This window comes from Bufo bufo, chromosome 5 (assembly GCF_905171765.1).
Source record: "Bufo bufo chromosome 5, aBufBuf1.1, whole genome shotgun sequence".
Lineage (NCBI taxonomy): Eukaryota > Metazoa > Chordata > Amphibia > Anura > Bufonidae > Bufo > Bufo bufo.
Window position 1 is genome coordinate 484,976,721 of NC_053393.1, and position 16,477 is coordinate 484,993,197.

Below are 16,477 nucleotides of genomic sequence, written 5' to 3' on the forward strand. Positions count from 1 at the left end.
ACCCAAAAATGACCCCATTTTAGAAACTACACCCCTCAAGGTATTCAAAACTAATTTTACAAACTTTGTTAACCCTTTAGGTGTTCCACAAAAATTTATGGAAAATGGAGATGACATTTCAGAATTTCACTTTTTTGGCAGATTTTCCATTTTAATCCATTTTATTTCTACTAATAAAGCAAGGATTAACAGTCAAACAAAACTCAATATTTATTGCCCCGATTCTGTAGTTTACAGAAACACCCCATATGTGGTCGTAAAACTGCTGTACGGGCACATGGCAGGGCGCAGAAGAAAAAGAACGCCATATAGTTTTTGGAAGGCAGATTTCACTGGGATCATTCTAAGCTGCTATGTCAAATTTGAAGACCCCCTGATGCATCCCTAGAATAGAAAATCCAAAAAAATTCGGAAACTACGGGATAAGGTGGCAGTTTTGCTGGTACTATTTTAGGGTACATATGATTCTTGGTTGCTCTATATTACACATTTGGGGAGCAAGGTAACAAAAAATTGCTGTTTTAGCACAATTTTTATTTTTTCCATTTACAATGTTTATCTGACAGGTTAGATCATGCGGTATTTTTTATAGAGCAGGTTGTTACGGACGTGACAATACTAAATATGACTACTTTTTTTGTTGTTTGTTTCAGTTTTACATTATAAAGCATTTTTGAAAAAAAATATATATATTTTTTGTGTCTCCATATTCTGAAAGCCATAGTTTTTTTTTTTGTTTGTTTTTATGTAGGGGCTCATTTTTTTCGGTATGAGATGACTGCTTGATTGGCACTATTTTAGGGTGCATATGACTTTTTGATCGCTTGCTATTACACTTTTTGTGATGTCAGGTGACAAAAAATGGCTTTTTTGACACTTTTTATTTATTTTTATTTTTTTAGTTAGGTTAGGTCATGTGGTATTTTTATAGAGCAGGTTGTTACAGATGCGGTAATACCTAATATCTATACTTTTTTTTAAATTTATTTACACAACAGCATTTAAAAAAAAATTATGTTTTAGTGTCTCCAAATTCTGAGTGCCATAGTTTTTTAATTTTTTGGACCTCATTTTTTGCGGGATGAGATGGCGGTTTGATTGGCACTATTATGGGTTTAGTATGACTTATTGAACGCTTGCTATTAAACTTTTTAGGGTACTTTCACAATTGCGTTGTTAGATTCCGGCAGGCAGTTCCGTTGCCAGAACTGCCTGCCTGATCAGGCAAACTGTATGCAAACGCATGTCATTTTTTCTGACTGATCAGGCATTTTTCAGACTGATCAGGATCCTGATACCGGATCCGTTTTTCCGGTGTCATTAGGCAAAACGGATCCGGTATTTTTGTTTCCAAAATGACTGAACTGAAGATATCCTGAACGGATTACTCTCCATTCAGAATGCATGGGGATATGCCTGATCAGTTCTTTTCCGGTATAGAGCCCCTGTGACAGAACTCTATGCCGGAAAAGAAAACCGCTAGTGTGAAAGTACCCTTATGATGTAAAGTGACAAAAAAGGGCTTTTTTTTTTTTTTTACGGTGTTCACCTGAGGGGTAAGGTCATGTGGTATTTTTTATAGAGCAGGTTGTTATGGACGCGGAGATAACTAATATGTCTACTTTTCTTTTTTTCCCCTATTATTTTTTTTTTTTACTTTACTTTGGGAAAAGGGCTTTTTTTACTACTTGAAACGTTAAATTTTTCTGTAAAACTTTATTTTTAACTTCTTTTTTCACTTTATTTTTTGTCCCACTATGGGACTTAAAATGTCAGGGTCTGATCCCTGTTTCAATACAGCACAATACATACAATCAGGTCCATAAATATTGGGACATCAACACAATTCTAACATTTTTGGCTCTATACACCACCACAATGGATTTGAAATAAACAAGATGAGTATCAGCCGGGCCCCTGCTGCTAACCGCGGCAGCGCGTTAACCTTAGGACAAGAAGTACCTGCAAGTTAGGACAAGCATTCTCGTCCAAAATCCTGAACGTGTTAAGACTGGTCTTTAAAACTATCCCCTGCAGGTGTCAGATGAGCTCACACCTCGTAATAATTGTGGCACATCTGTGCAGATCCATGTGTCAGAACTGGAATCTACATGTGGTTTCCTGGAGTAGATTACAATAAATGTGCCAGGGCGGCTAAGCCCGGCCCCACACTACTCCTGCCCTGATCACTTTTTGGAAAAAGGTCAGTGGAGCTGAAAACTCCCTAAAAAGTTGCAAAATTGAGCTCAGGCAGGGTGTGTGCCTTCACGTGTTCCCCCTGCACCGTCGCCCCCTGCGGTGCTCACCTCATATACTTCATTCCACTTGGGGTTCAGATTCTCTTTGATGACTTTACTCTGGAACACCTGATTGCCGATCCTGAGGACGCCATAAGGGTCAGACTTCCCCTTCACAAGGCCTTTCATGTACGTGTCCTTCCACATCAAATCCTGGGCTTCTATAAAATGTATCCGCAAAACCCCCTGTGAAACATGAAGCAGAGAATGTGATGGACAGTGACAGAGATGGAGGTAAAGGGTCAGAGGAATTCAGGTATCACTTATATTCTCTCAGCCTCTCTATCCATGAAGAGATAATGGACTTCAACAAGGCAACATGTGCATGGAGTCTATATTTCCTGCGCATTCCCTCATGATATGATTTCCCACACTCCAAAAAACATACCGGACGGGGGATTCAATTTTTTAAATGTGCCATCCCAAGAAGTATCACAAGTGTCATAAGAGCTTATTAACAAGGATTTTCTGTCGGTGAAAAACATTTTCTTGAATTGATCACATGGACCCATGCACGAGACCCTATTTTTTTTTCTGCATCCAATCTGCATTTTTTGTGGATTGGATACAGACCCATTCTTTTCAAGGGGGCCTAGGGTCTGTTGTAGATCTGAGCAACAAATGTCTGCCAGATTGTGGTGTAAATTATAGTAAATCCAGCGATGACACCACCTCCCGCTAAACCCTGGGTGAGAAAGCACAAAAACTCGCAACTCATGATGGTGCAAATACAGAGTTCGCCATTATTTGCAACTTTTTAGTGCCACTTTTGTTCCATACAGTTCTGCATTCGAGATGACTAATGTGCACAGCCACAATGTGACTCTGGAGGACACAAGACAGTCCACCAATAACCATGGGAAGCATGTAATGCATAATCTCCCCCGTGGGGGCGCTGCAGTGAGGTTGAGCACTTGCTGCCAGGCTCCCCAACAGATTACATCTGATCACTGGGGTCCCGGCAGAAGAACACCCTGCGATCAGTTATCAGTTACGTCGGGTAAGTGCTAGAACAATGTAAAAACACAATGTATATAATTAATCACAATCCGTTTCTGCCTTTTCTACTCACCTTGGGAATAGGGAAGCGAAGCTGAGCAATCTGCAGGTCACTTACAAGCGGAATAGTGATGCGATTCGGAAGAACCAAATAGTTGGATATAATATCCAAAATTATAGTGTCGCAGATTCCACTGTTAATAATAATAATAAAAAAAAGTGCTTTATAGAGATATCAATTCATTTGGCGGTAAAAAACAGTATCCTGCACCTAACACTAGATGTAAGCCAAACTGTTTCCATTCACTGACAGAAAGCCCATATACTGAAAATGAAGAGAAACTGACACCGAAGTATTTAAAAAAAAATTGCAGAGCTTTTAAATATGAATTTTAATAGAATCTTTATGCATTTATATGACCACAGCTTATCAATACACTGGAACTATAGGAGGGATTCTGGGGATCATTTACATTAGGCGTACTTCATTGCGCCGCAATCTGCAACTTCTCCCCGCTCATGCCAGTGGGCTTGGTGTGGGCAGGGAAGGGAATACGGCTGGCAGGCCCACCTGATTTACCATTTTATACGCCCGTTTTAAAGGGAATCTGTCACCAGCAACCTTCTCATCAAACTACTTGCATAGATACATAGCTGTAGTTCACCAGATTAAAACGCTGTTTTTCTTTAGTTGATCCGAGGCTCCATTCCCGAGTTATGATATTTTTTCTCAATATGCAAATTAGGCCTTTGGTGCAATGAAGACGTCACCATTGCTCTTGTTGCACACAAGCTTTGCTCCTTTCTGTGACCAGCCCCTCCCTCACTACTTTGATTGACAGGGTCAGGCAGTGGCAAAGCAGCAAGGCAGGGGAAAGAAAAGAGCGGAGTCGGGAGGCAACAAGTGCAATGGTGACTCCTTCATTGCACCAATGGCCTAATTTGCATAAAAGGAAAAGGGTCATAACTCGGGAATGGAGCTTTAGATCAACAAAAGAAAGTGTTTTAATCAGGTGACCACAGCTATGTGTCTACGCAAACAGTTGGATGGGGAGGTTGCTGGTGACAGATTCCCTTTAAATGCTTGACACTTAAGAGTTTTGCACATGTGGTGGTTTAATAGCGATAGCCTTTTTATTTGCTGAGCAACCAAAACAACTTTTGCAGTTTTTTTTTTGTATGATGGACTATTTTTCATGCTAATACTTTTTCTTTATTATTTGGATTAAAGGGGTTTTCTGAGAGTTATTTTTACTGATGATCCATCTTCTTAATAGCTCATCAGTATCCGACTGGTGGGGGTCCGACACTCCCGCCGATTGGCTGTTCGAGAAGGTACTGGTGCTTGAAGTAGCGCCACGGCCTTCTCAAGCTTTTCCTAGGCCGTGTGACATCACGTTCATCAGTCACAAGGCCTAGGCGCAGCTCAGCCCCATAGAAGTGAATAGCACAACCGCTATACAATGTATGGAGCTGAGAGAAGGCCGCAGCGCTACTGCGATGGTCAGTGGCTTCTCAAACAGCCGATCACTGGAGGTCCCGGGTGTTGGAATCCCAACAATCAGAAACTGATGACTTATCCTAAGGATAAAAAAAATTAGAAACTCTCCGAAAACCCCTTTAAATTGTAGGAAAAGGAAAAGAAGAAAAGAAAAATCATTATATATATATTTTTTTTTTTTCACATGTCTTTCCTTCGCTAAAATAGGTTGCCAATTTTGCTCTGGTCATTAACACGTTAAGTTACAACAGTATAATCATAAAGCAATGTTAAAAATGTAATATTTATATTATGGATGATTATTATTAGTTGGTATTCATCAACAAATTTGCACAGTGGCAGTAATGTCCTATCCCTTCCACAAGGTGGCAGTACAAAGTCTGAAATACACTTTGCGTACTTATTATTTATTATTAAAGCGCCATTCATTCCATAGCACTGAACATATGAGAAGAGGTATACATACATAATACAGACAATTGCACTAAGCATAAACAAGACGAGTTACAGACGGGTACAGAAGGAGATAGAGCCCTGCCCGTGAGGGCTTACAATCTACATGATATGGGAGAAGGACACAGTAGGTGAGGGTGAAGTTGGTCATGGCGGTATGGAGGCAACAGGGTCATTAGTTGTAGACTTGTCTGAAGAGGTGGGTTTTTAGGTTTCTTTTGAAGGATTCCACAGTAGGTGAGAGTCTGATATGTTGGGGTAGCGAGTTCCAGAGTGTGGGGGATGCACGGGAGAAATCTTGGAGGCGATTGTGGGAAGAGATGATAGGAGGAGAGAAGGAGGTCTTGTGAGGATCGGAAATTGTGTGTGGGGGTGTATCGCGAGAGTAGCTCAGCGATGTAGGCAGGGGACAGGTTGTGGCCAGCCTTGTATGTATTTGTTAGTATTTTGAACTGAATTCGCTGGGCAATGCGGAGCCAGTAAAGGGATTGGCAGAGGGGAGAGGCAGAGGAGCAACAGGGTGAGAGGTAGATTAGTCGGGCAGCAGAGTTGAGGATAGATTGGAGGGGTGCGAGAGTGCTAGATGGAAGGCCACAGAGGAGGATGTTGCAGTAGTCTAGGCAGGAGATGATGGGGGCATGTACAAGCATTTTCGCAGACTCAAAGTTGCTGAAAGCGCGGATGCGGGAGATGTTTTTGAGTTGGAGGCGGCAGGTGGGGGAAAGGGCTTGGATGTGCGGTCAGGAGAGGGCAGAATCCAAGGTCACTCCAAGGCAGCGGACCTGGTTGATCGGGGAGTGTGTGCAGCCATTGATTGTGATAGATAGGTCTGTTGGGGGGGGGGGGGGGGGGGGGGAGAAAGCAAGATGGGGGAAAGATGATGAATTCTGTTTTATCCATGTTAAGTTTTAGAAAGCAAGAGGAGAAAGAGGAGGACATGGAAGATAGGCATTGTAGGATTCTGGAGAGTAAGGGGTGATTAGGGATGAGCGAATAGACTTCGGATGAAACATCCGAAGTCGATTCGCATAAAACTTTGTTCTAATACTGTACGGAGCAGGAGCTCCGTACAGTATTAGAATGTATTGCCTCTAATGAGCCAAAGTTAATGCTTCGCGAAGTCTCATGAGACTTTGCGCAATACCTTCATAAATTTATTTGTACTGTAAAAAAACATTTCCCGAACTCTGGTTCGGTTCCAAGGTACCACTCATCGGAGCCAATACATTCTAATACTGTACGGAGCTCCTGCTCCGTACAGTATTAGAACGAAGTTTCATGCAAATCGACTTCACTCATCCCTAGTGGTGATGTCTGGACCAGAGAGGTAGATTTGGGGAAAGCCATGGGACTCTATGGGGAAAGCCATGGGACTCTATGGGGAAAGCCATGGGACTCTATGGGGAAAGCCATGGGACTCTATGGGGAAAGCCATGGGACTCTATGGGGAAAGCCATGGGACTCTATGGGGAAAGCCATGGGACTCTATGGGGAAAGCCATGGGACTCTATGGGGAAAGCCATGGGACTCTATGGGGAAAGCCATGGGACTCTATGGGGAAAGCCATGGGACTCTATGGGGAAAGCCATGGGACTCTATGGGGAAAGCCATGGGACTCTATGGGGAAAGCCATGGGACTCTATGGGGAAAGCCATGGGACTCTATGGGGAAAGCCATGGGACTCTATGGGGAAAGCCATGGGACTCTATGGGGAAAGCCATGGGACTCTATGGGGAAAGCCATGGGACTCTATGGGGAAAGCCATGGGACTCTATGGGGAAAGCCATGGGACTCTATGGGGAAAGCCATGGGACTCTATGGGGAAAGCCATGGGACTCTATGGGGAAAGCCATGGGACTCTATGGGGAAAGCCATGGGACTCTATGGGGAAAGCCATGGGACTCTATGGGGAAAGCCATGGGACTCTATGGGGAAAGCCATGGGACTCTATGGGGAAAGCCATGGGACTCTATGGGGAAAGCCATGGGACTCTATGGGGAAAGCCATGGGACTCTATGGGGAAAGCCATGGGACTCTATGGGGAAAGCCATGGGACTCTATGGGGAAAGCCATGGGACTCTATGGGGAAAGCCATGGGACTCTATGGGGAAAGCCATGGGACTCTATGGGGAAAGCCATGGGACTCTATGGGGAAAGCCATGGGACTCTATGGGGAAAGCCATGGGACTCTATGGGGAAAGCCATGGGACTCTATGGGGAAAGCCATGGGACTCTTAATATGATTACCAAGCGACATAGTTTGGTGAAACAAGCTGTTATAGGGTCATTAATCACATGTCATTTATTAAATCCTGTTCCGCTATTTTTGATACACGTGTGCATTATTAACTTTTATACTAGATTAAATGACGTTTGAAATTATTTTCTATTTGTACTCACTTCAGACCGGGAATATCCAACATATTTGTAAGTCCTGTCCAGTTGATATCAAGGAGCTAAAATGGAAAATAAATACTTATTTGTAAAAATGATAAAAAGTGACAAATCGTTCAACTTACCAAAACCCAGAAACCCATATGCACTGGTGTATCTAAACATATAGCCACCTCTGTATAGCAAATAATTAACCTTAAAACACCTCTAACTGAATGGCATACGCCATCTTACATGTAAGATACAAGGGAGAACTCCTGTGAGCTCTTCTTCAGGATCCAAAAGAATGGCGGAAAAGCATGGGTAAAACTGAACTCGCTTTAGATATATTGCAGGCGTACAAGATGACAGCCATAGCCTGTAGAATTATAAGGCTCTCTTCACACATGCTTTATGGTTTTCCACTGGCTAACATGACAGAATTTGATTTGTAAAGTCTGGAATAATGGGATCCATCAGGTTTTGTTTTTCACAGTGTGCTATCCCTATCAGATAAGACCGGACAGAATTTGCATATGATGCATAAAAGACCTTTCACCGGTCCTGACATTACCATATAAATAGCTGGCCTATTGAGGAGATGTGATGTTGCTTATTTTTTTCTGATGGGCTGCTCCATTCTCTCGCTGTGTCCCACGTTCTGGTTTCCCACCCTGTAGGTAATCCATACCATCGGGACAGGGAGACAGCCAAGTTTCTCAGAAAAAATAAAAAAACTCACCTTCTCCCTGGCAGTGACACACTCCGCTGCGATTGGCCTGCTCACAGCCAGGGAGAAGGAGACGCCCCCTGAGGAACAAGGCCGTCTCCGCCTCCCTGTACGGATGGTATGAAATAGCATACAGGGTGGGAAACCAGAACGTGGGGCACAGTGCGAGAATGGAGCAGCCCATCAGGAAAAAAATAAGCGATATCACATCTCCTCAATATGCCCTACACTGCCAGGTACTTACCTACCTATATAGGTAAGTAATCCATTGCTGCTGTGAAGATGTTATTTGAAAAGTCATCCTCCTGATTATAGTAGGTGTAGAATTGGGATGACACTATAACATCTCTCTTACGGGCCCTTTACACGGACCAAGAATCACACAGATTATCGCTAATGAGCAATAATCGAAACAATCATTCATCAGGTAATCCATTTGTTTGTGTGAGACGAGTGATGGCATTAGCTTCTCCACATACTGGAACACATTTTTTTTTATATGCTTATACGCCGTATAAGGGCTCATTGCTTGCGGGCGACCTTAAGTTTCCAGTGACACCATTTGGGATGCGACTATCACTTTTTCAAAAAATTTTTGGGGGAGGTTGAGAAACTAAAAAAAAAAAAAAAAAAAAAGCAAATTGGCCATTTTAACTTTTTTTCCAGTACAGCGTTCACTGTACAGGATAAATACATTTCTATTATAATAGTTTAGGCATTTTAGGATGCGGCGATGCCTATGATCCTTATTTACTTTTTGTTTATTTTTATTATTGTGAAAGGGGGTGATTTGAATTTTTATATTTTTTTTTAATAAAACATTTTTTTTAACCTTTTTAAACAACCCCCCCCCTTCCCTCAGAGGTTATTACTCATATTCTACTGTGGCTTTACATAGCAGGTTATGATGAATTCAGTCTTTTCCTATGGAGCCCTGTCACCTTCAGGCCTCCTCAGATGCCATTAATTGACCACGGCATATGCAGACTTCGGCCTAGTTCACACGAACGTATGGCTTTTATAGTTTTTTGCTGTCCGTTTTTCACGGATCTGTTGTTCCGTTTTCGAGTTCCATTGTGTTTCCGTTTCCTTTCCGTTTTTCCGTATGCCATGTACAGTATACAGTAATTACATAGAAAAAATTGGGCTGGGCATAACATTTTCAATAGATGGTTCAGCAAAAACGGAACGGATACGGCAGACATACACATGCATTTCCGTATGTGTTCCGTTTTTTTGCGGGCCCATTGACTTAAATGGAGCCACGGAACGGGATTTGCGGCCAAATATAGGACATGTTCTATCTTTCAACGGAACGGAAATACGGAAACGGAATGCTTACAGAACACATTCCGTTTTTCATGCGGAACCATTGAAATGAATGGTTCCGTATACGGAACACAAAAAAACGGCCCATACACTCGCTAAAAAAAAACGTGTGTGTGAACTAGGCCTTAGGTTGTGTGCAGACATTAGCCCTGGTCGTCTGCTCTGTAGAACAGCAGGCACCCAGGGGTTATGGCACCTGCTCCTCTCCAGCTGTTGGGAAGGGGTTAAACACATAGGCCATCAATATTTCGTCAGTGTGGGCCCCACAGAACTGCTGAACAGGACAGTTCGGGGTGTGCACCTTCAATTGTTTGTCTGCACGAAACTCTGTCTCGTACTGCACCAAATGGGACTGAGCTGCAGTACCAGGCATTTAGATATTTCTTGTACATACGTGTAATGGCGCCCCCTGTTGTTGGGATTCCCTTTCAGAATGTCCACCTAATGTGTCACATGCTCAGGAGCTCAGTTCCTCTGCCTAGATCCTCTTGTACACAGACGGCGAGGGACTACTGCAGACCAGGCAAAAAGAAGCAACTTAAAAAGGGATTTCTAAGACTTCTATACTGACAACCTATCCTCTGCACCGGTCATCAGTATCTGATCAAGGGGGTCCGTCTGGCAACCGGGACCCCAGCCGATCAGCTGTTTGAGACGGCACCAGCGCTCCTGTGAGCGACACGACCTTCTCGCAGCTTACCAAGCACAGCGGCGTACATTGTATACATTGGTATCGCAGCTCAGCCCCATTCACTTCAATGGGGCTTAGCTACGTCCAGGCCATGTGACGTGGTCATGACGTCACTGGCCTGCGAGAAGCAGCAGCCATAAAATCAATACTTCTATAGCAGGGAACAACATTAAAAGACAAAAACATGCAATGCGACAACTCACTGCAATATAGAGTACAAAATTGCATAATAATTACAAGTGCTACACTATAAGTGAGAGATACTTGGCAAATCGTTTTGTACAAAATTATTTGAGCCCGTCTGCCGCACGTCAAGGCGATCTCTGTTAGACGGGTTCCTACACTAAATTCTACCTGTTAGGTGCCATGACGGCTACCATACACTTCAGGGAGTGTAGGTTCCACATGCATGCTGGGTCTGCTTCAATAACTGTAATGTTGGGTGCCAAAATGGCCTCCACTGTATCCAATGAGTGCAGGTACCAACATGCATGCAGGCCCACTCCCCAACAGCGCCGGCGCCAAATGGCCACCAAAGACTGCAGTGAGGGTATGGTAGCCGTCATGGCACCTACCAGGTAGAATTTAGTGTAGGAACCCGTCTAACAGAGATCGCCTTGACGTGCGGCAGACGGGCTCAAATAATTTTGTACAAAACGATTTGCCAAGTATCTCTCACTTATAGTGTAGCACTTGTAATTATTATGCAATTTTGTACTCTATATTGCATTGAGTTGTCGCATTGCATGTTTTTGTCTTTTAATGTTGTTCCCTGCCATAGCAATGTGCTCCTGCGGTTTGGTATGTGCTGACTGACCCCCTTTTTTGTCTTTCTATAGAAGGGATTAGCAACCTCCGGCTTTTCTGAAACTACAACTCCCAGAAGCCTCCTTTCACTTCTGTGGGAGTTACAAGAACAGCCGAATAAGTTGGCATGCTGGGAGTTGTAGTTTCATAACACCTGGAGTGTCGAAGGTTGCTGATCCCTGCTCTATAGAATTCAACCAATATTAATAACTCCAGTTTTCATCAAGTGTAGTGGTGCACAGGTAAATATACTATCATTTATTTTCTTTTATTTTACACCATTCTGAGCCACGTCAAAGATTTTTAATTATCTCAGACAACCCCTTTAGGCCCCTTGCAGACGAGCGTGTCCGGATGCGTTGCGGCAAACCTGCGCGAGTAGGTACCCAATTGCAGTCAGTTTTGACTGCGATTGCGTTCTGTTGTTCAGTTTTTATCGTGCGGGTGCAATGCGTTTTGCACGCACGTGATAAAAAACTGAATGTCGTACCCAGACCCAAAATTCTTCACAGAAGTTCAGGTTTGGGTTCAAGGTTGTGTAGATTGTAATTTTTCCCCTTATAACATGGTTATAAGGGAAAATAATAGCATTCTGAATACAGAATGCATAGTACAATAGGGCTGGAGGGGTTATAAAAAAAAAACCAAAAAAAAAACCTCACCATAATCCACCTGATCGCGCAGCCCGACTTCTCTTCTGTCTTCTTCTTTGAGGAATAGAACCTTTGATGACGTCACTCCAGTCATCACATGGTCCATCACATGATCTTTTTACCATGGTGATGGATCATGTGACGGACCATGTGATGAGCGCAAAGACAGAAGAGAAGCCGGGCTGCGCGATCAAGTGGATTAAGGTGAGTTGAGTTATATTATTTATTTATTTTTAACCCCTCCAGCCCTATTGTACTATGCATTCTGTATTAAGAATGCTATTATTTTCCCTTATAACCATGTTATAAGGGAAAATAATAATGATCAGGTCCCAATCCCGATCGTTCCCTAGCAATCGTGTGTGAAAATCGCACCTCATCCGCACTTGTTTGCGGATGCTTGCGATTTTCACGCAGCCCCACTCAACTCTATGGGGCCTGCGTTGCGTGAAAAACGCAGAATATAGAACATGCTGCGATTTTCACGCAACGCACAAGTGATGCGTGAAAATCACCGCTCATGTGCACAGCCCCATAGAAATGAATGGGTCCGGATTCAGTGCGGGTGCAATGCCTTCACCTCACGCATTGCACCCGCGCGGAAATCTCGCCCGCGTGAAACACATAATGGATTTTAAAAGTATAAGCATAGTGAAGAAAAACTGAGCGTTATTACCGTGACTCTTTTTCTGCAGGCCATGAGCAAGCAGCTGGAGAAAAACTTCACATTTCTGTCATTATGATTTCATTTTTCCCATCCCAACTAACGACAGGAAACGTCAAACCACAGACACCCTTTCACAATGACTGGAAAGATACCCTCAGCTTCTCGGACGTGCCTCACACATTCATTTGGGTCTTGGCAGCTTTCAGATCCACAAGTCCCAATACACACAGGCTGTGCATGCTGCGAATTATAATCTGACAACGCCGATACGCCATCCACCTCCGATCCGGGTTTGTTTGACGCCCTAGGCCCCCAGCCACACGTCCTACTGATAATTAGCCCCCATCATTACAAAGAGATAACACAATGTAAAATGTAACGTCCACAAAACATACAAAGAACGTGGAAAAGGCCATAGCTGCTGGTTGCAGCAGGGGTCTGTGCTCATGGACTCCTCTTATAATGGCGGTTTATTGCGGCGGAAAACTTTCTACACAAGGCCGTTTTGTGGAGAAGTAGGCACCGTGCCTAGAAACCTTCAAGTTCTAGTCATATCTCATCTACAGCGGACCACAGATATTTCCTACAACTCGTGTCACTCACACGACGGGCGTGCACCAGTATCGTAACCACAGCACAATGTTCTGCGTCCCAGCTGACACTCATCCTTGCCACATAGAGGCCGTTCAGCACTCAGTGTGCTGTCTGCATCCGTTGCTTCGTTCCGCGGCCCCGCTAAAAAAATTTAACATGTCCTATTCTTGTCTGCGCTTTGCGGACAAGAATAGGCATTATATTGACGTTTTTTGCGGATCTGCGGTATGCGGACTGCATGACGCCTTATTTCCACAAAAAAATGGAACGAACACAGAAAAAAAAAAAAAAAATACGTTCCTGAGCATGAGCCTTAAGGCTGTGATTTTTACAGTCACATGGCCTAGTTGGAGCTCTGCCCCATTAAAGTCCATGGGGTTGAGCTGCAATATCAAGCACAGCCGCTATACAATATACAGCACTGTGCTTGTAAAGCTTCCAGGATCCCACAGCACTCACCAGAGCCCCGGTGAGCGCCGCAGCTCCCTGAAACATCTGCTCAGGCGAGAAGGGAAGGGGGGGGGCTTTACTTGGAGCCATGCAGATTTGACAATGATACACTGCCTGTCCAAAAAAAAGCCTTTAGCTTTAATTACGGCACGTATTCGCTGTGGCATTGTTTCGATAAGCTTCTGCAATGTCACAAGATTTATTTCCATCCAGTGTTGCATTAATTTTTCACTAAGATCTTGCATTGATGATGGTAGAGTCTGACTGCTGTGCAAAGCCTTCTCCAGCACATCCTAAAGATTCTCAATGGGGTTAAGGTCTGGACTCTGTGGTGGCCAATCCATGTGTGAAAATGATGTCTCATGCTCCCTGAACCACTCTTTCACAATTTGAGCCCGATGAATCCTGGCATTGTCATCTTGGAATATGCCCGTGCCATCAGGGAAGAACAAATCCATTGATGGAATAACCTGGTCATTCAGTATGTTCAGGTAGTCAGCTGACCTCATTCTTGGAGCACATACTGTGGCTGAACCTAGACCTGACCAACTGCAGCAACCCCAGATCATAGCACGGCCCCCACAAGCTTGTACAGTAGGCACTAGGCATGATGGGTGCATCACTTCATCTGCCTCTCTTCTTACCCTGATGTGCCCATCACTCTGGAACAGGGTAAAGAGTCCAATCTTTATGCTCCCTAGCAAATTAAAGCCTTTTTTCTATGTCTGCACAGACGGATCCGCTCCTATAATGCAGACGTTTGGATCCGTTCAGAACGGATCCGTCTGCATTATAGTTTAAAAAAAATTCTAAGTGTGAAAGTAGCCTGAACGGATCCGTCCAGACTTTACATTGAAAGTCAATGGGGGACGGATCAGTTTGAAAATTGAGCCATACTGTGTCAACTTCAAACGGATCCGTCCCTATTGACTTACATTGTAAGTCTGGACGGATCCGCTTGCCTCCGCACAGCCAGGCGGACACCCGAACGCTGCAAGCAGCGTTCAGGTGTCCGCTTGCTGAGCGGAGGCTGAACGCTGCCAGACTGATGCATTCTGAGCGGATCCGCGTCCACTCAGTATGCATTAGGGCAGTACGGATGCGCTCGGGGCCGCTTGTGAGCCCCTTCAAACGGAGCTCACAAGCGGAGCCCCGAACGCAAGTGTGAAAGTAGCCCAAGTCTCAGATTGAAGAATGGTGCATGCTGTGACTATCAGCACAGACCAACGCTTTTCAGGGTCCTTATTAGCCAAACAGTACAACTTTTTATGCCAGTTGGCTTCTAGTAGTACAGATCTGTAGCTATATATGCTGCCCTCACATACAGCAAATTTGTAAAAATGTTTTGCAATAGTCAGAAATCTGTTGTTAATGTGACATACATCTGTATGTCACATCATAACTCTCTCCCGCTGCTCAGCAGACGGCCCCCTGGTCCTCATTTGTGGCCTGCGGAAACACCCACGATCCTCCAATCCTGTGCCCATAGGGTGCAAGATGGTGGCAGTGACATGATTCCCCCACATCACCAATTTTAGTGCTGTCCCTGGACAGATCCTCTTGTGCACTTGTGCTGAACATGTTCATTTACTGTTCAGCGCATGCGCAGAAGAGATTCTATCCAGGGACAGCTTCAGAAGCAGACACAATCCATAGACCGGTGTGTCACTTTTTCTAATCCCGAACAACCCTTTCGATAAATATTAACTGAAGTGGCGATTACATACTGGCATTTCTGCACAGACGGGGTCGCATGCACCTCCTGGACTCACTGCTGGGTCACCTGCCTCTTGGGAACAAGTCACTGCAGATGCCAGTCATTGGCTGCATCAGCAAATGTGACTCTGTCCATGCAAAGTTGACAGGTGGGGACCTGCAGTTCAATGAACACAAGGGGTTGTCCACCTTTCTTGACTTTTTTATGCTTTAATAGGCATGGAGATTGCACAGGAAGCATTTCCTGTTTTAGGGAGGCCTGTATTATCGGACTCTGGCGGTTGTATGTTAAAGTAATGAGATCGCACTGATGCATATTTTAAAAATCACTTTTATGTTAGTAAATTGCTTTAAAGGTAGTTTTATGAAAAACCATTTCAAGCTAGAGAAGTACTGAGTGTGCTGGGATTACGAATATAATGCCCCATGATCAGCCCGTTACCCCACAGACGCGCTCTTCAGCTCCCGTCTATTATAGTATAAACCAGGTCCGCAACGCGCTCCATTGGCCGTCCTTTCCTTGGGTAGAGGGTTCAGACTCCTCTCCATACAAAGACATCTCTTTCCTGAAGAATTAAGCTTTTAATCTACTGTAAATGACAACAAGTTTCTCCTCAGCTACACAAGGTTATGTGAAACGTTGCCAAGTGTATCTGAGCGGAGGCTACAGCATGTCCAAACAAGAAGCCGCGGGGTCTGCTCCGACGCATTTGATAAGAATGCACATAATTATTAATTTGGACTAGATTGCCTTATAAGGGGAACGAGGTCCTGCAAACACTCCGGGGACAACACCACGAACCTCTGCCAATTATGCTGTGCTGGAAAATATGAGAGGGACAAAAATCCTGGCTTATGGACGCAGCCTGCGAATTCCACTGTCCTGAACAGGAGACGGAGCGCTCTTCTATTTCATCTAACACTAATGGGGAGAAAAATCAAACCCTAGGAAAATGGATTGATGCATACTGTGCACAAGCCTCGCTCATACTCACATAGGTAAACGCTAATATAAAGACTACAAGTACTTTAAATGTATTTGAGGAACTGCAGAACTTTTCTATGAGAGGTGAAAAATTCCACTGAAATAAATACATTAATTGTGTTGTGTGATCTTCATCTAATCTTACATTTGTGAACAGATCATAAACCACTCGGTGAAAGACCTGCCATAATCCACAACGTATGGAGGAGGGGTGAGAGCACATCACCACGAA

At 44.0% G+C, this 16,477-nt stretch overlaps 1 protein-coding gene across 3 annotated transcripts in view; it reads right to left on the reverse strand.

Moving 5' to 3' along the window:
* Positions 1 to 16,477, reverse strand: part of ESYT2 (extended synaptotagmin 2) — a 126,032-nt gene that overhangs the window by 34,538 nt on the left and 75,017 nt on the right. For all 3 annotated transcript variants that reach the window (XM_040434198.1, XM_040434197.1, XM_040434196.1), the window contains exons 7-9: positions 7,651 to 7,706; positions 3,370 to 3,490; positions 2,307 to 2,483 (exon numbers count right to left, since the gene is read on the reverse strand). In XM_040434198.1, coding sequence (XP_040290132.1) covers positions 2,307 to 2,483; positions 3,370 to 3,490; positions 7,651 to 7,706 — 354 coding nt within the window. The remainder of the gene's footprint in view (positions 1 to 2,306; positions 2,484 to 3,369; positions 3,491 to 7,650; positions 7,707 to 16,477) is intronic.